The sequence below is a fragment of the Harmonia axyridis genome, chromosome 5, assembly GCF_914767665.1.
Source record: "Harmonia axyridis chromosome 5, icHarAxyr1.1, whole genome shotgun sequence".
Taxonomy (NCBI): Eukaryota; Metazoa; Arthropoda; class Insecta; order Coleoptera; family Coccinellidae; genus Harmonia; species Harmonia axyridis.
Genome location: NC_059505.1, coordinates 30,567,739 through 30,591,082, shown reverse-complemented (window position 1 = coordinate 30,591,082; position 23,344 = coordinate 30,567,739). Strand labels below are relative to the sequence as shown.

Sequence of the window (23,344 nt, the reverse complement as noted above, 5' to 3'; positions counted from 1 at the left end):
CGTATCTGATCCACTTTTCATTACCAATCGCTTCAAAAATGGTTCGATTTTGTTGAGATTCAGCAGGGATTCGCTGTTAGCTCGTGTGGTACCCATACATCGAGCTTCTTCTTGATACTAGCCTTAAGGCGGTTTTTTGTCCAAGTTTAGCTGTTGGTCGGACTCGACAATATCGTCAATGTAAATGATTACAACGACATTTTGACAATTGGCCATCCAGTGCGTAGTGCATCTTTCACATCGAAATTACCGGAACAGAATCAACGAAGCAAAAATTGCGCGTGATTGACTGTAACAGTATCATAACCTTAAACACTATTTACGTTTTCAGCCGCCTGTCTTGCATTTTCGCATTTATCGAAGAAAAACTGTGAAATATAGCGTATTTTCTCGTAGCTTTCGTATCCATCTTTGACGCGCGCTCAAACTAAACTGAGTCAACTAATCACAAAACTGCCACAAAAGTTTTTGTAGTACGAAAACTCATCTTTCTAATTCCATCTAGTGGAACCCGATCAGACTTATATACAACGCGAGATACAGAGATCATTAAAGCCATCTATTGGAAAAATAATGGATTTCTTTTGATTACACCTAACACAGACTCTCGTTGGATAAAGTTCAGACGGTTTGTCTTGCTGACTAGCCCATATTTCGAAATTAAACACTTTCCAAGATCATCATATTTGAATCCAGACATCAGTGGCGAAGAACGCATAAGCTTGATTTTAAATCACGATAAAAAGAGAAGAGTAGGTAGGTTGACATTGTATCTTGTTGCTATGGAACGTGACAAACTCAGGAATAGAGTAATTAATATAGCGAAAATAGATCAAGTGTTGAAAAACATGGACAGGTATAACATGATAGAAGATAATTTAGAGAAACAATACTTTTAGAGGCATATTCAATCATCTCTATTTCTTAACAATAATCAATCCGACGTATTCCTAGATAACAATTGTTGCGTGTTCATAGATTATTTTAGAATTCAAATGTAGGTACAACAAAATTATCTTCTTATATCATCCACGTTCAAGATAAGATTAAAATATACCAAAAATATGGGAACACGTACACTGATAGTTTGAAGAATTGATGAATAAGAATATTACGCAAATTTTTCTTCACAAATTATTAATCAAAATCTTTTGGAATAACGTTTGTTAAAATTCAAATCTCGTTCGTATTTCCTTATTGGTGACTTAATCCAATCAGCGACTAACTTTCTGAAGAAACTGGTTTTCAAATACCATAGGTCTTCGCGACAAAACTTCATCATAGTTAACTTATGAGAAAATTTACATATATTAATTCATAGTAGGTACAATTTTAGTACAAATTACCTAATACTAGAAGTTACAAATTTAAGCGACCTTGAGACATAATATTTTTGTATTATATGTTGATTTTGTTCTTAGATTTGGGTGCAATATTCTAATTAATCATTTTTCTAAGAATATTATGATTTCCTAACCAATAAATAATTACATTGCGATTTGAAATTAAAGGTACATCTGTCAAACTGAATTCAATATTATCTATGGCACCATGGGCGTAGAGAAGGGGCAATTGCAAATTGTTGGATTATAGAAAATTATAACTAATTTTTGTGAAGAATTATTCAAAAATTATGCAATTGTTTTAGATACTTATTAATTATTGTTCATCAATCAAAGAATCAAACAGAGGAAAAACTAATAGTGCAGCCACCTTAGGGGTTTTTCCTCGGAATGAAAAGGAATATGCTTAATTTTTGTGAGGATCTTTATTTTGATCCCCGATCTCAAAAACGGTTCAAGGTATAAAAAATTGCTTCAGGAAGAATTTGTAGAGAATTTTATGCTCTGTAATTCATATAATGAATACAAAACGAATTAAAGTGAAAAAAAATGGTTTTTCGACATTTGATCTTGAATTTCTTAGGACGCGTATACATGTGACTCCTTCGATAATGTTAATTGTTCTGAAAGATACTTAACAATTCAACTTTTTCTTACTATTTATATGTACTATCGATTATGAAAAACATTTTGGTTCAGTCTCATGTCTTTTAAAATAGGATATAATAATATGCTAGACTCAGTGCCACTTTCTTTTGTTTGTTAACCAATATATTTCCAATGATATACGGATTGCAACCATTTTTAATTATATTCAATTTTTCACAAAATTATCAGGTGATTAGTCTATGAATCATCCAGTTATAAAGCTTCCATTTTAAGGTTTAAAGGTAAAGGGTGATTTTAAGTAAAACGAATAGTAGTGTTAGTATGTGCTGGTTTTCCATTGTTGTAAATACCAATTGTTTTTGTTAACGTGGAATAAAAATATCTTATGAGTTTATTTGAATAAAACTTTGTAGGTTCATGAAATATATAGTCAATATGGTTTTGATAGAGATAAAATATTGCGATCTTCTCGATTTTCTAATCTTAACTCATCAATATTATTTATAGTAACATTAATTTTTTATTGAGGAAATTGGCCGTGTTCAGCAGACAGGTCGGTAACGTAAGTAGGTAGCTCCGCTATTGATAGGTATCAGTTTGGTAACGTTAGTATTCTCTGCTGGACTGGTTAATCCTTGTCTTGATAGTGCCTTGGTGTTCAAAAAAAAGATGTTCTGTAGGTCCTTTTTGAAGGTAATGTTATGAGAAAAATTTTTTGCTATAATATAGACTTTAATTCCCAAGTTCCAACATTTCAGAATGTTATTAAGCGCCTATCTCGCCGTTTCACCCCTAACTCCGGGTCTGGTGATCTTATGGGAGAACATTTTATATGACGAAATAAAGATTCTCACAGAAATTCAGTTTATACCGTTTCGTTCTGAGGTTGACCTTTTTTTTTAGCTTAAGTGACTAATTTCCATTGGTTTTTGAAAACGAGAAGTAACATCATGTAATTCTAGGAGTTGTTGGGTACCATGTTTAGCCTAGAGTATATTTACATATAGATTTTCCGACCAAAAAAATTAACTATTGAGGAGTAGTAACATCCTCATTTCGAGTAATAAACAGTATTGTAATAAAGTTCGTACTGTAAACCCAATAATAATTATAATAATGTCTTCCTTATCACTAGATATTTTGAATGATTTCGAGAATAAAAATTTTAACATTTTTGGATCTTTTCATTGCGATTACAAATATTCTTGTTACGCCACTGAGGACACCACCGATTGGCGCGCATACCGCACGCATGTTCCGTGCATCTAGGACCGCTTCTGTGGTGGGGAAACAAGTTTCTCGTTATTCATTACGCTGGCGAGAGCGTGGTGTCATCCGTGTCCTAAATTTTCGTATTATTTCAACAGAAAACGTATTAGAAAAAAGTGTCAATCACGGAAGGGAACGGAATCGCACGTCGTTTAAGTCAGAATAAAAAATATAAATAAACAAACATGAATCCTGACGATTATGAAGCTCTTCCAACTAATAATGTAGTTACGCATATGACTGCAGGTGCCATTGCCGGAGTTATGGAGCATTGCGTAATGTACCCCCTGGATTCAGTGAAAGTGAGTTTTAAATAAGATTTTTGGAAAATTGGGACTCCCTTACATGATAATCCTTCGGTTTTCGTGAGGAAATGAAGCTGTCATTCCCCTTTTTGAAGGTTAAGCTAACGCGATTCCTATTTTTAGGTTAGGATTTGTCAAAAGTCTCATCGTTTTTGAATAGCTCCTAGGAAGACTTCAAGGCGAACACATTATAATGACTATGATTGATTACACTTAATTCGATAATTTCATTGCTGTCTTCATTCAGAATTGTAGGGATGTCGTCAACTTAGGAGTTCGACGAAATCAAATACACATTTCGACTTTGCTAATTTTATGACATTCTGATTGAAATCGAAACTTGTGACGACCTAAAAGAAAATTGAATCAAGATACATATTTTCAAGATATACATCATCAAATCCACATAAAGAATGCCATTCTAATCTTGTTATGTTTTGTATTTTTTCATGTTATGAATGCAAAATTTGTTGTTATGATAAATCCGGACCGAAAAGGAAGAAAAATAATAAAAAATATTTATTAGGCTTCAGTATTCTATTTGACAACAATCAATTTTTGAAAAAAAAAATTGTGGTTATTCGACTCTATGCTAATCCTGAAATGTTACCACATTATCAGACATTATCTCAGATATGGGTCAAAATAAAAATCCAAGATATTGAAAGAATGTAAACAAAAGTTGAATAAAGAAGGTCCTTGAGGAAAATATGTTTATTTGTATTGTAATCCCAATTGTAACAAATATCATTCCAGTGCTATGCCAATAAGAATAAATGTTTTGTATTCAAATATAAATGTAATTATGTGTCCCTTTATAGACTCGAATGCAGTCCTTATCTCGAACAAATCAACATGGTATTATTGACACATTCTACAGAATGGTAAAAAAAGAAGGGCTCTTCAGACCAATTAGGGGCATGTCTGCTATGGTTGTTGGAGCTGGACCTTCTCATGCCCTTTATTTTAGCACATATGAATACATCAAAAACACACTTAGACAAAGAACGAATAGCGCTCGGTATCATCATGTCATTCATGGTAAGTAGCATTTGGTTTATCGTTAACTTTATCAAATAGGATTTTAATTATTCCAACCTGCAGCATTGTTTCATTCTTACTATTCATTCTAATGGCTTTTCGTTTTAATGAAAAGATAGTAGAGAATGATAATTGAAATTTATTTGATTCAAATTATTGCAACTTAGGATTGAGTACCATGTTCATTTTGGTTAAATTCTATTCAAGTACAGATGACTTGAATTTACAAGGTATTTTGATTGCTTTGATCTTTGAAGAGGGAAAGAAGTCTTCATTCAGAAAACTTATTGAGTTTTTTACCCCATAACTGGTTTCAAAATACCAATGTTGCCCATCATTGTATGTTAAGTTTTAGAATTTATGAAGGTGTGTTGATATCATTTATGTTTTGTTATTTTATTGGCTTATACATTTCAGAGCCTACATTGAGAATCATGAATCAATGCAACTTGGGTTTTAATAGCTTTATTTACAAAATATTTAGAATATGCAACCAGATTAATGCTACATACATTTAAACGACCTTGTAGGCTATCTGCACTTGCTCAGTTCTATTTTGAAATTAATATTAGCTTCCATCTAACCTATTTTATATAATATACATGTGCTATGTAGAATATGGAGTTCATAGTAAATATACAGTGTGACCCTAGTTTTGGCGCTCGGTTTTTCCATAAAAAATAGAGATCCAAAAAATTTTATTTATAATACGGTAGATTTTTTCAATTTTGGCGGATCTTGGATGTGATATTTAGCCAATTATCCTAGTGTGAACTAGAATTGAAACATATTTTGAATGAATTAGATATTTTTATGAGTTGAATAGTTTTTTAATGTAACCAACAAGGTTTTGTCTTCTACTCTTTTGAACTAAACTGTACTAGCATTTGAGTACCGAATTGGTGAACATTGCACTGAGTTAATTTTTTTCCGAATACAAGTAGATACAATTCATTATGGATTATAAATCCAAAATATTATTTAGCATCTGTCAGTGGACGTGCTTATCATTTTATTTGTAATAAAATAAAACATTTCATCTGGAACCACAATGGTGTGCATGTTTACTGTCTTGATCTCCTAGAACAAACGAATTTAATTGCCTCATTTAGCCAAGTAGTTCGTGATTTATCTCAAAATCTCTGTGAAGTAAATAATTGTCTCTCAGTTGATGAGACTTAGAACATAAATTCATGTAACACTTAGTGTTAAATGTGATGGTATTATAAAACTAATATAAAACTGTAGATTTGTTGAATAAATTTTGATGTGGAATTTATATGGAAGTTGGTTTTGATGATCGCATAAAAAATATCGTATTATTTTATGTCGTTTCTCTTTGATTCTTTTTTATATTCTGTTTATAGTCATACTTTCTTTTATTGTTGTGAACATTCGCATATTATCTTCCTCGTAAAATTCGGTCAATTTATCGAATAACTTAAAAATTTATCAGTAACTAGTTTAAGCCCTCGATTTCGCACGCGTTAATCTTGGAATGGTTATAACTTTTTTCACTTCCATCCGATATAAATGAAAACCGTAATAAAATTCATGCAGAAGTTTTTGAGAGATTATGACGTACAGACAGACAAAATTTTAAAATTTGTATTTTTGTTATCTGTTACTATCCTTTCTACTCTTTTTCATGAATTAATGAAATGTAGTCACATCAACATCTTCTGCTTTATTAGGTTTAGATACGATTCAGTTCATGGTCAGATGGAAAAATCATTGGACTATCATAGAGTTAAAAAAAAGGTTGCAAAAGCATATAAAGTTATATTAAGTAATTGATGAAGTTTTTCTCACATTATCGTTGGAATAAAAAAAATTTTATGCACTTTTCAAACTATGAATTGAGAATGCTTGTATTTGCACTCCATGTGTATTTATTTATTCTGGATAGCAATCTAGGATTATTTATGTATTTCGCATTGTACGTTGACCTTGACATTACCTAATAGTTTGTTACTTATTGTGTCTTCATTGGAACAATGCGACGGAACTGGCATTTTCGTATAAAAATATTCAGATCTACTTGGTATTCCCCTGACTACGCTTTTGCCTCTGTCCACCTGCACATATCGTGAAATATGGAATCAAGATGGCGTCGTAGGGCGTGCACAATTACATGCTAATATTTAAATTGTACGCGAAAGAAGCAACGTGTAAATCGGATTGAACAATAGTAAGAATATATAAGAGGCAAAAAATGTTAAATATATTCATCGACATATTCACATGCTGCAATTGTCAATCCAACGTGGCCTGTTACGATTTTCTAAATGTTGTGACGTCACGTGCTTCCGACGTATCGACGCGAATGTGATTAGGTTTTTTTACCGATGATGTAAATTACTTTTTAGACGATGTTAGAAGTTGGAAATTCCAGAGGTTTAGGAATACTTAAATCATCATTAAGAGGATGATACGTACTGATTTCTCGGATTGGGATATTTAATACGTCTGCATGACATCTATGATATTTTTCAGTAGGGAAATCACTAAGGATAATCAGTCGCCTTCGGAAAATCCCGAAGTTGTAAATTTTCCCGAGAAAAATGTCTCGTTTACTTGGACAACTCGGCAATTAGAGCCTTGTATACAGGTCTGTAAATGACCTTGAACTGCATTGCTACCCTAAGGTTATTTCAGGGTTTATCTGAGATGGGGGTGTTTTGTTATTCGATTTATTCTTCGACCCCTAATTGTTTGGTGGGCTGTTTGGGAGAACTCTTGAATAAATGTTGAAAGAATTATCGATTCTTATTCGACCTAAATATAGGCAGTCACGACATTTTCAATTACATAAATATTCACGTCAATACTAAACGTTATGAAGATTGTTGTTCGGTCTATTTTCATACTGTGTTATATGAGGTCTGGTAGAAATTTTACAGCCTGAAAAAAAAGCTGTACTAATATTTTTCTGATAATTCCTAAAATGTGTTTCCGGAAAGAATAATCAATAATTTTGAAGTTTTCGCACTGAAATCTGTTGTGTGGAATCATGAAATTATAAATAGAATTTAAAAACGGATTCGACCGACGAATATCCAATTGAATACTATGTGCTCGAGAAAATATAACCGGCAAGAAATGAAAAAATTAAACACATACTTTTGAGCTTAATTCAATTTTCCTGACATTGATAACAGGCAAATTGAAAAGTCCCGGTCTACCATAGTAAAACACATTTTTTTTGGCAAAAAATTATTTTATAATTCAACATAGTTGCCTTCGAGGGATACAGCGATTATAGCGATCTTCCAACTTTTCGATACCATTTTTGCAGTACGATTTGTCTTTCACTTCAAAATAGGCCTCAGTTTCGGCGATTACTCATTGGCGCTAAATTTCTTTCCAGCGAGCATTCTTTCGATGTCTGAGAACAGGAAAAAGTCGGTAGGAACCAGATCTGGCGAATACGGTGGATGCAGAAGCAATTCGAAGCCAAATTCATGCAATTTTGCCATTGTTTTCATTGATTTGTGACACGGCGCATTGCCTTGATGAAACAGCACCTTTTTTTCTTCAAATGGGACCATTTTTTAACGATTTCATCCTTTAAACGATCCAATAACGCTATATAATAATCACTGTTGATGGTCTGGCCCTTTTGGATGTAATCAATGAATATTATACCTTGCGCATCCCAGAATACTGAAGTCATAACCAGCTGACTGTTGTGTTTTTCCTCGCTTTGGATTCGGTTCATCGTGTGCAGTCCACTCAGCTGACTGTCGATTGGACTCCGGAGTGAAATGATGGAGCCATGTTTCATCCATTGTCACATATCGACGGAAAAATTCAGGTTTATTGCACTTAAACAGCTTCAAACACTAAAAATCGGATTTAATACTAGCACCGCCATCTGTGCATCAGACCGGGACTTTTCAATTGGCCTAATACTCTTCGGTTTTCCTTTACATGAGAAAGGTTTTGCTGGCTAGATGTCAATTTGAAAATCCCGTTCCGTAATGTGAATATCTTCATCATTTCTGAAAAAAAAATTCTTTCGACAATAAACAAATTTTAGGGCAAATTATGGCATTCTTCTCTATTTAATATTGTCTATATTTGTGTGCGTTGAACAGGTTGAGCCTGAATGTTGAGAAGTACAATGTTGTTACATTTAGTAGGAAGATCCATAATGTTTGCCTTGTGTATACCACTGGTGAATCTGTTTTGAGTAGAGTTGACGATATTCGGGATCTTGGCATTATATTTCACCAGCGTTTAACATTTTGCCCTCATATAGGTAAACTCTGCTTTATCTTCTGCATTCGAGGTGTTTGGTTCTGTTGTGCGAAATGCTGGATGCTTTGTAAACACTGCAACACTTCTAAAATCATTTGACTCATTGGTTAAAAGCAGAATTATTTTTGGCTGTATTATTTGGCACCCTATCTATAACATCCATCGTCGTCATTTAGAATCTGTGCAGCGGAAATATCTAAAATATCTAGTTTGGAGGGAGGATGGAGTTTATTCAGTGAGGGGCCTCGATCAGATCCTTTTGTTGGATATGTTCGGGGTCGTATCGCCTGGGCCGTCGCTAGGAGCTAAGCAGGGTAGGCGGTCGCCTAGGGCGGCAAACTTCAAGGGCGGCATTTCAAAATTGATCAACAAAAATCAGATGTGTAGAAATTCGAAGTGCCAAGTGAGATTTATTTCAGTCAGCAACAACAGGGAGAAATACCGACAAATTTAAATAACATCAAAAACCATCAAAGGTGTCGCATTATACATTATACTATACAGGGTGGCCATTTGAAAACGAAACAGACAAGATTACAGACGAAATAAAGTTTTTCGATAGAAATGTTCGGACAGGTCGATTTCTGTTTCGAGGGGGACAACTTAAGATGTAGGTTACGGACGCATAGCGCTTCAACCCTTGCTGCTACAACCCCCACCCCCAATTTTTGAATAGGGAAGATGGGGTGAGTGATACCTCAATTTAAAGGTATTTTTATACTGATTTCAGCACAGTAATTGTTTTTTCATTTTATGCATTAGTTCTCGAAATATTCATGCGTTAGTTAGTTAGGAAGGAAGCCACAGTCATGGTTGATTTGAAGCTCAAAATGTCGATTTTTCACAAAACACTACAAGTGCCATGAAAACACTACTTCATTTTCAAATACTTAGTTGAGAATATTTCGAGAACTAATGCATAAAATGAAAAAACAATTACTGTGCTGAAATCAGTATAAAAATACCTTTCAAATGAGGTATCACTCACCCCATCTTCCCTATTCAAAATTTGGGGGTGAGGGTTGTAGTAGCAAGGGTTGAAGCGCTATGCGTCCGTAACCTACATCTTAAGTTGTCCCCCTCGAAACAGAAATCGACCTGTCCGAGCATTTCTATCGAAAAACTTTATTTCGTCTGTAATCTCGTCTGTTTCGTTTTCAAATGGCCACCCTGTATATAAATATCCAAATGTGGCATGATGTCCTCATAGTGATGTTAACGAGTTATTGACGCTAACAAAAAAACATGTACTCATCAGGTTTGTCGGCTTTCGCTCTACGTTGCCGAATTTTATTGCCGCTTGGGGTTCTGGATTATTTTATTTTCAATTCCCTAATCTTATCTGATCTTGTGGCATTACATTTTAAATATGATTTCTGGCATATGACCGCCACGGCTGGCTCAGATGTAGTCCAATCTGGACGTCCAATTTTCGATGACTTTTTCCAACATTTGTGGCCGTATATCGGCAATAGAGAGTTATTGCAACACACAAATAAGCGATCTTTTATTACAGGATCTCTTATTTTGACATGTACGCATGCGCATTGAGTCAGATATTAAGGATTGTCTAAATCTAAAATACAGGCCTCCCTTACTTTATTTAAATACAGGCGACCAACTTTTATTTAAGGATCCTTTATTTTGACAGATATCTGTTTATGCCGAATATTTGCCGTCGTTAATCAGCAAGAACTAACCTATAAATATTTGTAGCTGTTTAGGTAAACAAAGTGAACTTTTCGAGAAATTTGCATTTTATTTCTTGATTTTGGGCATCTGTGGGAACCATTTGATTCGAGGAAAAAAATGTGCTCTCAATAACGAATTTTTCAAGAACTTATACGATTCTCAACAAAACATCATATTTAATTTGATCCTACTAAAAGAATTAAAAATAATACTGATAAATCCTGAATTTTATTAGAAATAAGAATTTACCTATATATATAATGTAGTATTGTTGCAGAATCCTACTGCATACTGAAAATCATTCTTTTATATTGAATATGAGTAATTTATTCTGTAATATGGACACACCAATGGGATTGTTTTGAAAGAAAAGTAATAAACTTGTTACCTAAGTACTTTTTTATATATTGGATCAACATAGCATAAAAAAAGCAAATCACAATGCAGAACCTAATTAATTATCAATAATGTTACTATAAAATTATACGTTAAGTACACTTATTTCAAAATAATTGTGGGAAAATACATAACATAATTCTGTTAAACAAAATAATCTTCCAATACTGGTGGTTTTACATGAAAAGAAATACTTGATTGACTTCCATTCAAACAAGTACATAAAGTAGACTGATATTTTACATAGTGATGATACTTTGTCAACAAGTTTCTCTAATAGTTCCATCGATAAAACCCCAGTAGTTTGGTACAGCTCCTCCCATATAACGAATTGGTAGACTAAAAATGAATTAAGGTAATATAATATATAATTTAAGTTCAATTCAGGTAATAGCTTACCTATAACTAGAGCTGATAACTATTTCTATAAAGCCACTTATGTGCATTCAAATTATCTTAGAAGTGCCCATGATTTTCCACAATGAAGTTTGCAGTTATAAAAATAAAAACTTCGATAATGATTGCGAGACTTGTAGTAAAAGTTTTCCAAGTCAACTAGTCGATTTGTTTGAATTGGTTTTGATATATTTTCTACACCAACTGTATCTATTATGAAAAATCAATTCCTCAATAATGTTCCCAGCTAAAATTGCTAACGCTATTTGTTCTTTCATTTTCGATTTTGAACTTTTACCAAATGAATTATTTTATTTATCAGAATACAAACTAAAGGTGACAAAATATAAATATGTCAAATTTAAAGATCTGTCACTTTACTGACTTTCGTTAAAAGCACCTTGCAATAGTTCACTTTTAACGTCCACGATAGAGGATCCTTTATTACAGGATCCTTTAATAAAAGATCGCTTATTTGTGCGTTGCAATAACTCTCTAATAACACGGCGAATGTTGTCTTCCAAATGGTCAAGGGTTTGTGGGTTATCCGCATAGACCAATGACTTTACATAGCCCCACAGGAAGTAGTCTAGCGGTGTTAAATCACAAGATCTTGGAGGCCAATTCACAGGTCCAAAACGTGAAATTAGGCGGTCACCAAACGTGTCTTTCAATAAATCGATTGTGGCACGAGCTGTGTGACATGTTGCGCCGTCTTGTTGGAACCACAGCTCCTGGACATCATGATTGTTCAATTCAGGAATGAAAAAGTTAGTAATCATGGCTCTATACCGATCACCATTGACTGTAACGTTCTGGCCATCATCGTTTTTGAAGAAGTACGGACCAATGATTCCACCAACCCATAAAGCGCACCAAGCAGTCAGTTTTTCTGGATGTAACGGTGTTTCGACATACATTTGAGGATTAGCTTCACTCCAAATGCGGCAGTTTTGTTTGTTGACGTAGCCATTCAACCAGAAGTGCGCTTCATCGCTAAACAAAATTAAATGGTTGTAGTGCGCGATACGTATTCAGCACAGAACCATTATTTTCGAAATAAAATTGCACTACTTGCAAGCGTTATTAAGGCGTGAGTCTATTCATGATGAATTGCCAAACCAAACTGAGAATAAATCACTTGACAGCTGTTAAATCGATCGCCATCTTGAACAGTAATGCCAACTTAAAGTTATATACCTCGAAAAAAAAACACCCGTTAGATATATGAAAATATTTTAGGGAGAAAGATCATTGTCTCAAACCCCAACATGCAAATTTTCAGCACAAAATCCCTCATTAGTTTTCCATAAACGTATAATAGGCCATCGCCCTGAATCACCCTATATTACTCTCACCTATGATTCCCTACCTACCTCCGATGGACCAAATGTAACAACCATAATAAAATGCATGTTATCCATTAGTGCTATGTATTGATACATATTTTTTTTATTACAGGCGCAGCCGGTTGCATAGCAACGTTGCTACACGACGGTTTCATGAATCCTGCAGAAGGTAAGAATAGAGAAATATTGATGTTGCCGTAATTCAAATCGCGCACATTTTCGATGAGATTGTTACACGATATAAGCGACCTTGAGGTGTTTGGAGCTAATTACGATGTCAAGTTCATGGGATTGTTATGTTTTAATTTAAATGCGACGAATTTGTGTTTATGATTTTCCATGATGAACCTTTGGAATCGTTTATTAATGTTCTGGAATATGTAGAGAACCTTTATCGGAAATTGTAGAAGTAGATTTACGTGGAATCACGTGAAAAAAAATCGGTCGCTATACCACATTGGTCATAGTCACAGAGTAATAAACATAGATAGAGGGAGCATACGCAATTTTTACATGTCCCCAACATGGTTAGATTACGTTGTCAGTTTGTGATATATTTTCAAATCCACAATTTTACTACAATATCGTTATGAATGTATATTATATTGAATGAAATATATTTATTTGAGTGATTCCCGATTAAATCTGTAAATTTGAATATTTGGAATCCGATATTTTTCCTAATTGCCGAATTTATAATAAGCAAAACATTCATTATTTTTTGTATCTACCTGCTGAAATAAAAGGTTTGGCAACTTTTACTCTCCTAGTGCCATCGGTTGTTTCATGTCGTTTGGCGCGTTTGAAGTTTTTCTGAATTTCTGATTTATTAAGGTATTTATTTCAATATATTTTGAGTTAATATGAAACGTTGATTCACTATGGGACATAAGAAGTGGATAAACTCGGGAATTGAATGAAATATCGTATCACTGATATGTTTTCATTTCCTCGCGCTTGTCAAATTTTATAGTTTATGTTAGGGACAAAATTTGCTTACTGAAAATGACATATGCTCCCTCTATCTATGTTTATTACTCTGAGTCGTGAAATCACGTGAAAAAAAATCAATTGCTATACTACATTGGTTATTGTAGTTTATTATCCTCCAGAATTCACAAGGAACGTCATTATAAAAATAAAATAGTATAGTTTTCACATATATGAAGATCTTTACATTGATAAAATTCAAAATTTGTGAGCCAAAAACTCAGCGAGAGTATAAAATGGGGAGAACGAAAAACTCTAATTTAGCGTTTGGTTCGTGGACATTCAAAATTATTTTACAATTGGCATCAAACTGTAACTATAAAACTTGAATTATTCGAAGGGGAACGTTTGATAGTGAATGACAGTTTGTTTACAATATGCTGTTTTTAAATTGACTAAACACGCCCAGAGATATCAGTGTTGCACCCAAAAGGATTAATTTTTTAAATCTGATTTTATGGCATCCGAATGATTATATTTGTTGAAACATGTTATCTTGATAATGTAAAAGATTCATCTCTGATAATTTTTTTATAGAAACAAATTTTCATATTCGAGTTTTTTCCGAAAAAGCTGATTTATGAAAGCTAATTATGAATACATTTTTTTCAAAACCAGGAAAAATCTCAATTTTGAAAATCGCCATATATTGAAGGCTGCTATAGGAATTAAAAACTTTCAATATAGCATTAAATTTTTGTCTCTATTTCAGTATCATAATGAGTTCATTACCTTTCTAAAAACAGTGCTTTAATGAACCCTTTACAGCATTGTTTTCAGTTATATTTTTCGTTTTGTGGTTGTCTAGAGTGACTAGAGTGATCCTATCAAATTTCAACATACTTCAATTGCCAATATAATATTTGCATATAGTGAAATGATTTGATAACTTCATTCGCAATCTCTTGATTCTGGTGATGTTGAATCGATTTCGTCAGACATAACTTAAGCCAACTTTAAAATTCCGATGCTCCTATACGATATTCTACTATAAATTGAAAATTCGATTTTCGTCTACATGACACAATTGCGAATACGAATATGAAATCAATATAAATTTAATTTCACAGGTCTCCATCTGCATTTGTGAACAAAATTTACATAATGTTTATTTTCTCCTGAATTTTCAAATTTATATTGAATTCTTATGCATGCAACTTTTGACAGTCGGGAATCACTCAAATACATATGTATATTTCATTCAATATAATATACATTCATAATGATATAGTAAAATTGAGGATTTGAAAATAAATCACAATCTGAAAACGTAATTTAACCATGTTGGGGACATAAAAATTGCGTATTCTCCTTTTATGTTTATTACTCTATGCATACCACATAGTGACTTTATCTGGATGTAATGGTGTCTCAACAATTTAGTGTGAATTTTCATCACTCCAAATTCTATTTGTTTATATAGCCATTTAACCAAAAATGAATTTCATCTCTGAATAAAATAGTTCATCCTTCTGCACCGATTTTGATAAAACATTTTCTGAACGTTGCTGAAGCGTGTATCTTTCTATGATTGAATGGCACTGAACACGAATGAAAAATTATTACACATTGTTGCCATTATAATCTTTTTAAATTGGAAAACCCAATAGGATCGATTATCTATTCAAGTGACGTCACTTCTATTTTTCTGATTGCTATTTCTTTGGGAACTATTTGAGTTAATTGAAAAAACGCACCGTTCACAATATACATCAATGAATAATTTGGGAGAATTTTAAAAATTTGTAAATATTGACCCAGTTAAAATGATAAATCCCTTATTGTCTTACAGTTATAAAGCAGCGATTACAAATGGCAAACTCCCCCTACAAGACGGCCCTAGAGTGCCTGGTGAAGGTATACCGAACAGAGGGCATAACAGCATTTTACCGATCGTACACCACACAGCTCACCATGAACGTTCCCTTCCAATGTTTTCATTTCATTACGTACGAGTGGATGCAGAAACAGATGAATCCCGATGGTAAATACAATCCTACGGCGCACATGATAAGTGGTGCGGTGGCGGGCGCCACTGCCGCCGCCATAACGACGCCACTGGACGTGTGCAAGACGCTGCTGAACACCCAGCAGGACGCCTCGGCCACAGGTTTGGTGCACGCTGTGAAGACGGTGTATAGGTGAGTGTTATCATCAGGCATGTTAATTTTCGATTAATTAATTAAGGTTCTATTGCATGTATACACAGAATATAATGAAATAAATGTTTAATTACTCTTAATACATGAAAAATGGCTATTAGCCTGAAAACGATGAAATTCATAGGATATCTGAAAATGAAAAACTGAAACCCCAAAAAAATACCTCAAGAAATATTCCCCAAATTTCCTCCGAGTGTTCTAAAATTCCCCAAATTTGAGGGAAAACACTCCAATATGGCAAGCCTGAGCATGTCTAGACCTCGAGGAACTCTACCTTTTTTCAATTTTCCAAATTTCATAAAGGTCTCTAATATTTCGCAACTTAAAGAAGCATCTGCATAACATCTTTCATTTATTGAGCTATTAAGATCATGGTTATTAAGGGAGCTCACTTCGTCTATCATTATTTCGAGCATCTCACGAGTTTTTCTCCTTTTGATTATGTTTTTCTACATCTACTTTTTTGCTGATTGTCTAGTTTATGTTCTTTCTTGTTTTTTCAATTCTTTTTTCAGCCTGTATACTTATGAGATTTGTCTTTCAATTAATTTATACATATTGATATTGAGAAAATATTTATGAGTGTCCATGAAGTGGAGACCAAAAAAATTAATCATTATGTGTAAATTTGTTCATATCAGAGAAACTTTTCCTATTGCTGCCTGAACTGCAAAGAATGAAAAATAAAGAATCCTAACCTGTGACCAAATGAAGAAAACTAGACCTTCTGAAAGAACAAAACGAACTATGGAATTCCCCACTTTTCAAAGTTCTTTACATCAATAAATTGTAATACACCAATTTGAAATTGTATCAAGAACTATGAAACTCATGTCATTATACCAGTCAAATGAATAAGTGATAGAAAAACCGGAGTATTCTATGCAATATATCCTCAAAAGCATTTTTAAAATAAGAATCAAACTAAGAACTCTTCTAAAAATCATTGAAAAAAAAATCACAAACCGATGTATTCGAGTTTTTGGATGTTGAATATTGGAAAAGAAATACACGATATTTCTGTGATAACAGATACAATCGAGTTGATATTTTGTCTCTATATTAAAAATCACAATTCCAAGCAAAATATTGAGAAAAATGAAGTAAGCATTTGTAGACCACATCTATTCATATACGGTTCTGTGGTCTCCAAAGGCGCAGTTGGCTCATGAATGCGAGCGTTCACAAGATTTCACGTCAGAGATGTTCCTAATTTTTATTAATTTCTTTTATTTTGTTTTACAGGCTAGGTGGCCCAACAGGCTACTTCAGAGGAATGCAAGCCCGTATAATGTATCAAATGCCATCGACCGCCATCTGTTGGTCCACATACGAATTCTTCAAATACTTATTGCAAGCGAAAGCGATAGCGTCTCCTTCCGTTACAGTACTAGCCGAAGACGATAACAGCAATCAGCCACCATCGAGACCTCCTCCGCAGTCAGAACATTTGACCCCCGAGAAAACGACAATTTTAAAACCTCGTGAACTACCCTCAATAGCTGCCGGCACGGGACTGTACGGCGCCCTAAATTTCAACACAATGCACACTTCTGACGCCAATTTTGGCAGCAGGAGTAAGGGCACAGTGCTGGATTGTTCCCATACCTAGTGGTCGGAATTCCTTTTAATTTGTAAATTATAATGTTAAGACATGTGAGTATCCATGCCATTGATCGATTATATTTTTGTTTTGTTGATTCTTTTGAAAAAATTACGTTAGATGTCTATTTTAGAGAAAGATGCTGGTTCATCTTGTTGATAGACGAATACGACAAAGACGAGAAAAAAAATTCGACAATATTAAATGAAAAAATTTCTACATTTTTCCCCGTTTCAAGCAGTCTCAAAAGTTCAACTCGACAAAGAGGTTATAGGCTAGTTTTGAATGGAAAACTAACGTCGTTTTCTGGGGACAGTTTCACAGACGAATGGTTAAAAACAATCCACACCCTATATTCGTACAAGTCTTGCATGTGATAATTGCTATTTTCACCCAGTGTGTGGAACTGTTAAAACCTAACCTACATTCTGTGGAATTGGACCAAAGCGGTCATTTCGAATAGTAGGAACTGCTTCACATTCATTATGTTGTTCGTTTTCACCAACTAAATAAAGCTGTGATAAGTATTGAATTTCCGTCAGGATGTAAATATGAATGGAAAATTATTGGTATTGCGTCGGCTTAGAAATAACGGAGTTATTCATACAATTTTGTTGACCTGAAGATATAGAATCAACATAATCTGGATTTAAGAAGGAATATTTCAAAAGAAGTTCCATTATTCTGAAACTCACCGAAAAATATTCATTCACATATTGTTAAACTCAAATAGAATTTTTCATCTATTCTCAAAAAGTTTCGAACACACAAAGCTATAAATCGTAAACCTGTTATACAATAATATAAGTAACTTGACAGGAATGCAATTAAAACAATTATCAAATTTAATCTATATGTACGGTCAGTCCTCATATGTGTATATTCAAGTATGATTATTATTAATGTTTTAAATTACAAAACATATTTTTTTTAATACAAATTTTCGCTCGGAATTTATATTTTATTTTCTGTTTGGATGTCATTGTATAACAGGCGTTAATAGACAACTGAAAAAGGGCAAAATGTATGCTTTAGTGGCACTAATTGTCCTAATGAAGATGAGAATTCCTTCATTATGGTTATGTTCCTCTAGGTGTACCATCACAAGTATGAATTCTTATAGAAAAATTGAACATATCTTTTACATCTCATACATTGAAATTATTAGGAGAAGAGGAATTGTTTGAAAATATAAAACCAAGTAATGGATTTCACCCTGAATATTATTTCTCAGGTTCTTCAAAAAAATTGCCAGAACTATTCATGTATTCATTTTTAACTGCCACTCTCCTTCGATTTTTAGTTAGGTAATGGTACATTTTCGAAATCTTAGTTTAGACATCATTCACTTTTTTAATCAAAACACATAAAATATATTCTGGATAAGGACAAAGTTATTTTAGATAACTTATCAGTTGAATTAGGTCAGCGCACTGTAATTGCAACAGAATCTAAAAATGGAATTCATTCATTGGAAATTAAGAAAAAGAGTAATGTCCTAAATCATTTATAAATTATATCTTAAGTACCAAATCTTTCAATTTGAATCGTACATCATTAAGTTTCTGAATTTCTATTTCAATGATTCATCGAATCCAAGAAGTTTGTTAATGATACTTGTGTGAAATAATAATTGTAATATTTACGCTTCTACGCGCTCAACCGTTGAACAAGGATAGAAAGTCAATTTCGAGTGAATATTGAAAGGTTAGATATCGATTTTGTTGTCAAATTTAAACAATAGAATAAAAGAGAAGATATTTTTATAAGGTGAACGAAAAATGGCTAAAAATGTTGATTTTCTGCACACTAAGAATGTAAAGAAAACCAGATTTATATTAGGAAAGAAACTAATTCTTCAGGAAATTTAACTTCTTGAGTTCTCAAGCCAAATGATAAGTTATTCTTCCCTAATGTGAGTCTGGTTTTAGTATGTAAAATTCTCTGTGAACTCTGTATATACTTTTCAGGAAAAAAGAAATTCGAATCTTTTCGTCAACGTGCATGGGCGAGTTTGTTAATGAATGAAAAACATTGTAGTCATATATATCTATATATACATAAAATATTTTCATTTTTGTTAATTATGTCATTTACGAATGACATTTACTAGGCTGTGATAAAGTCCTTATCAACTTTACGTATGATATTGACTTCGTTCAGATGGGAGTACTATCATATAGTATTTTAAATTATTGTTTAGAAACGTGTTCAGATCGACTAGGAACTCAGTGGATATTCGGGTTTTGTTGGTTAATTTTAAAATATTTAACGTGAATGAGGACTACCTCCTTCAAAAAAACCGCAGTTCAAAGTAAGTTTCATATTGAATTTCATTCTATTTCGATTTATAGCCTTGAATTTACTTTAAGAAAACCTTCGAATTAAACTGATATGCCTAGCTATAATTTTTTCTTTTTTGAAAATATTCTGAACACAAGTTTTCTACATCTATTGTGATAAGAGACATTGTCACTTTATTATGTGTACGTTGTACATATTCAGTTTTGTCATATTTTTGTTTTAAAATTGTATGAATGAAACCTCATTAAAAAATCTACTGAACGTTACTTTGTTTTTTATTTTCATTAATACATCATCATTTACATTAATTGTAAACGATTGAATCATCTCCAAATATTTCTGGTTGAACGGATCTCCAAGCTGCAAACATAACCTGACTAGGCGATCTTGCAACCTCTACGCTGTCACCCATGTCTGACAGAGCATAGACATAGCCTAAAAGTCAAAATGAATTGTGTTTTTGAACTAGATCGTTTCTAATATTTACCTGGAAACCATGGTGGTGGTTGTGATCCCCTAAGCTGTACTCGGGAACAATATTGAAGTGGATTGCAGTCTATAAAATATTCGATGCCCTTGCTGACCTCTTCATTCATGTTTCCAGCTTGAGTTGTCTCCAATACATTTGCTGCAAACATATTTTCTCTAGGAACAGCTCCTACTGCTTCAATAGCATCTGGCATATCTGAAATAGGAAAAATGAAATTGTTTCTCTTCAGGTATGCATTTCCTCACCTTGCTTCAACCAAGGAGGGTCTTCTTGAGTCAGAGGTTTGTAAGCACCCCACTTTTTTCTTTCTGTAAAATATTCACTCATTGGTAAAAATACTACACTTTAGAATAAACAGAAACCTTTCCGTTTGGGTTGTTGAGGCGTTCTCATAGAATAGGAAAAGTCGGAAGGTTTTTCTTCAGCAGTTTGAACAATAACAGAAGTTTGCTCCATTCTTTGACTCAACATTTCCTCCTGTATAGTGTCAGGAGCATCATCAATAGGGATGACGACATCTCCAAGTGGCCCAGGCGCAACAGAGCTTGGATATAGGTGTTAAAGAGCAAGTAGAGATTAATTTTATTGAGAATAATTGGGAAGGTTACCTTATATTGATTAATGCAGAAGGAGCCTCTTCTTGACCACCTTCAGTGAAGAGGGTGTTGAATGTAGCTTCCGGATCTAGCTTTGGCTGCATACTTTTATCCATTGCATTCAGAACTTTGGCCATCACTTCTGGGGAGGCTTCCGGTAGCGGCTCATCTGCCGTAATTGGGGGTTGAATCACTGACTGAAGAAATTAAAAATTTCAGAAAAAATTATCGTTCCGAAGATTTAATTCAATGGTGAGGAATATCAGTCACAAGGAACAGTTGTATACAATTTATTCAATGGCAACGTTTCTGAGCATTTAGCTCCTTCATCAGGCCTATGAATAACGGTAATAAATCATTCGAATACATCGAAATCATCAAATAAATGTTCATACAATAAAATGGCATTCTCAGGATAGCATTAAAACCATATCAAACAATACTTATCAGTATAAACAAAAGCATCAGGCAAGACAGACTGTCTTGCCTGATGCTTGCCCAATGCTCACCATTGAAATTAAAAATGTTGAATCGACAGTTTTTAACTATGCGATTTTAAATAGCTAAAGGCTTCCAAGGCCGAACGGCTTACAGAGTTAAAAATATTAATGATGAAACGCGCACACTGTTACACCATTGCATCCTTTCAAATATGGTTGTTACACATCCAATGCCGCTAAGTATAATTGTGGTTTGAAAAGTACCTGTTCTAAGAGTGCGATATTTTCTGGACTTAATCTAAGTGCTTGCAGTCGTTTCTTCAAAGGAAATCTTTCAGGTGATTGATTCACTAACTCCGGCGGGTTGATTCTTAAAGCGTTCTCTACATCCTCTTTCTCTTCTTCTACAAGCTGCGATACTTGTAAGGGATCCATACCCAATCCTGCATCAAGCTGAAAATATATTATTCAATGATCATATTTGCAAACACTACTTTTTGCTGAATAACCTTGGTAGTTTCCCGTATGACATTTTCGGTTGTGGCCTCGTACGAAGCTGTGATGTCCTTTTCGCTTACAACCGTTACAATTTCTTTGACAGGACCCTATAACAAAGTAGTTAATGACCTCTTTAAGAGGATTTCGAAGCACCTACCTTCGGTACCGGAAAATCAGGATTCCTGCAAATGAATGTGAGTTAAATTTTTTTTTCGAAATGAGCAGCGTTGGAAGGAAGTTCGAGATTGATTAGTCCCATAATATTGAGTAGGTTGAACAAATATTTTGAGGAAGGCATGTTTTCATTAGGGTCAATGACAGCATTCAGGTGTAAAAAAAAACAAACCTCGATTTCTTTTATCAAGACTAGATAGAGAAATCTAACAAGTTTCTCAGTGGACTACATCTACTCAAAACTTACAGCTTCTGAACTTCTTCTTCAACTTGAGTAGTCACTCCTGTAGTTGGATCGGTCTCGATAGTCTTGATATTCCTCGAGACTATTTCTCCTTGCTTTGATCTCTCAACTCTCTTCTCCGTTATAATCTTTTGGAGTACCTGCTGTGGTCCATCTGGTGTCATTATTTGTTCCATTGGTGGCACTGTCGTCTTTTTGGAAGCAGCGGCAGTTACTCTAGAACCCTGAGGAGCTTTAGCGGCAGTCCCTTTCACCTGGAGGGCTACCTGTTTCCTCAAAACCGAAGGTGGAGCTGAAATTATAGAAGTTTTTAAGCTCTTCCTGTCACCCAAAGATGAAACTTACGTATAGGTACCGCTGCTTGAGATTTTTTTGGACCTACAGGAGCTCCTGTGAATAATGGTAGGCTTTAATATGTAATTAGTTTGTAGGAAGAGTTTAAATTAAAATGATCTTACCCATTTTTGGCTTGGGTTGAGTTCTCGAAGCTGAAATATACGGATTTTCGATCAGATTGTGTTTTAATTGGAATTCTTGATAAGTTTAACCTTTAGGAACTACGCTTTGGTCAGTTTTAACGGCTACTGATTTTTGTCCAGGTCCTTTGGTCACTGTAACTGTAGTTTTTGAAGCAATTTCTCTAGTTCCAGCAGAAGAAGGCCTTCAACAATATAATTATGGTGTTACCAAATCATTTATTGAATGCGATGATTACAGAGAATACCTTGACGGTGGCCTCAAACCTGTAGCTCCTGGTGGCCTTAAACCTGTAGCTCCTGGTGGCCTTAAACCTGTAGCTCCTGGTGGCCTTAAACCTGTTGCACCCGGTGGTCTTAAACCAGTTCCTCCCGGTGGTCTCAAACCTGACCCAGGAGGTCTTAACCCTGAAGGTCCAGCTGTTGCTGCAGAAATCGTTGACTGTGCAGCTAGATTAGGAATACGAATACGTTCTTGAAAAAGAGCTGTTTAAAATTGACTTTTTTTACAAACCCAGACCTGGTGCTGTTCTGGGTGCCCCAGGTCTTGGTATACCAGTTCTTGGTCCTGGTAACCCGCTTGGTTTAGGTAATCGCGACATTTTGTTCAACTAACTGAAAATTTTGTATTATTAAGCAAAATTGAATGTTTGAACCGTCAGTTTTCGGATTTGAATTGTCATTCTTGGAGAAGATCCAATGTT

General features: G+C 34.1%; 2 protein-coding genes and 1 long non-coding RNA gene across 6 annotated transcripts; 1 reads left to right on the top strand and 2 right to left on the bottom strand.

Annotated features, from left to right (window-relative positions):
* The first annotated feature begins 3,250 nt into the window (after positions 1-3,250).
* LOC123681339 (mitoferrin-1-like) lies at positions 3,251-19,988 on the top strand. Of its 3 annotated transcripts, none has more exons than XM_045619687.1 (6): positions 3,251-3,523; positions 4,348-4,567; positions 12,776-12,832; positions 15,446-15,794; positions 17,061-17,471; positions 19,389-19,988. In XM_045619687.1, the coding sequence occupies exons 1-5, from the start codon at positions 3,407-3,409 to the stop codon at positions 17,425-17,427; spliced, it is 1,110 nt and encodes a 369-aa protein (XP_045475643.1). In that variant the 5' UTR covers positions 3,251-3,406; the 3' UTR covers positions 17,428-17,471; positions 19,389-19,988. The 3 variants fall into 3 exon arrangements, with proteins under 3 accessions (XP_045475643.1, XP_045475644.1, XP_045475642.1); XM_045619688.1 differs by having other exon boundaries at positions 17,552-19,988; XM_045619686.1 differs by having other exon boundaries at positions 17,061-19,988.
* On the bottom strand, positions 10,907-11,598 carry LOC123681341. Its single transcript, XR_006747685.1, has 2 exons — positions 11,318-11,598; positions 10,907-11,257 (listed from the first exon to the last, which is right to left on the bottom strand). It is a non-coding gene; the product is annotated as an uncharacterized LOC123681341 (long non-coding RNA).
* Positions 19,980-23,339, bottom strand: LOC123681336 (transcription initiation factor TFIID subunit 4-like). 2 transcript variants are annotated; one of them, XM_045619682.1, is made up of 14 exons: positions 23,161-23,339; positions 22,889-23,090; positions 22,713-22,825; positions 22,623-22,652; positions 22,510-22,554; positions 22,168-22,456; positions 21,904-21,928; positions 21,758-21,853; positions 21,513-21,701; positions 20,821-21,005; positions 20,575-20,756; positions 20,458-20,520; positions 20,210-20,407; positions 19,980-20,157 (listed from the first exon to the last, which is right to left on the bottom strand). In XM_045619682.1, the coding sequence occupies exons 1-14, from the start codon at positions 23,240-23,242 to the stop codon at positions 20,027-20,029; spliced, it is 1,830 nt and encodes a 609-aa protein (XP_045475638.1). In that variant the 5' UTR covers positions 23,243-23,339; the 3' UTR covers positions 19,980-20,026. The 2 variants fall into 2 exon arrangements, with proteins under 2 accessions (XP_045475638.1, XP_045475637.1); XM_045619681.1 differs by having other exon boundaries at positions 23,155-23,296.
* Between the last annotated feature and the right edge of the window lie 5 nt (positions 23,340-23,344).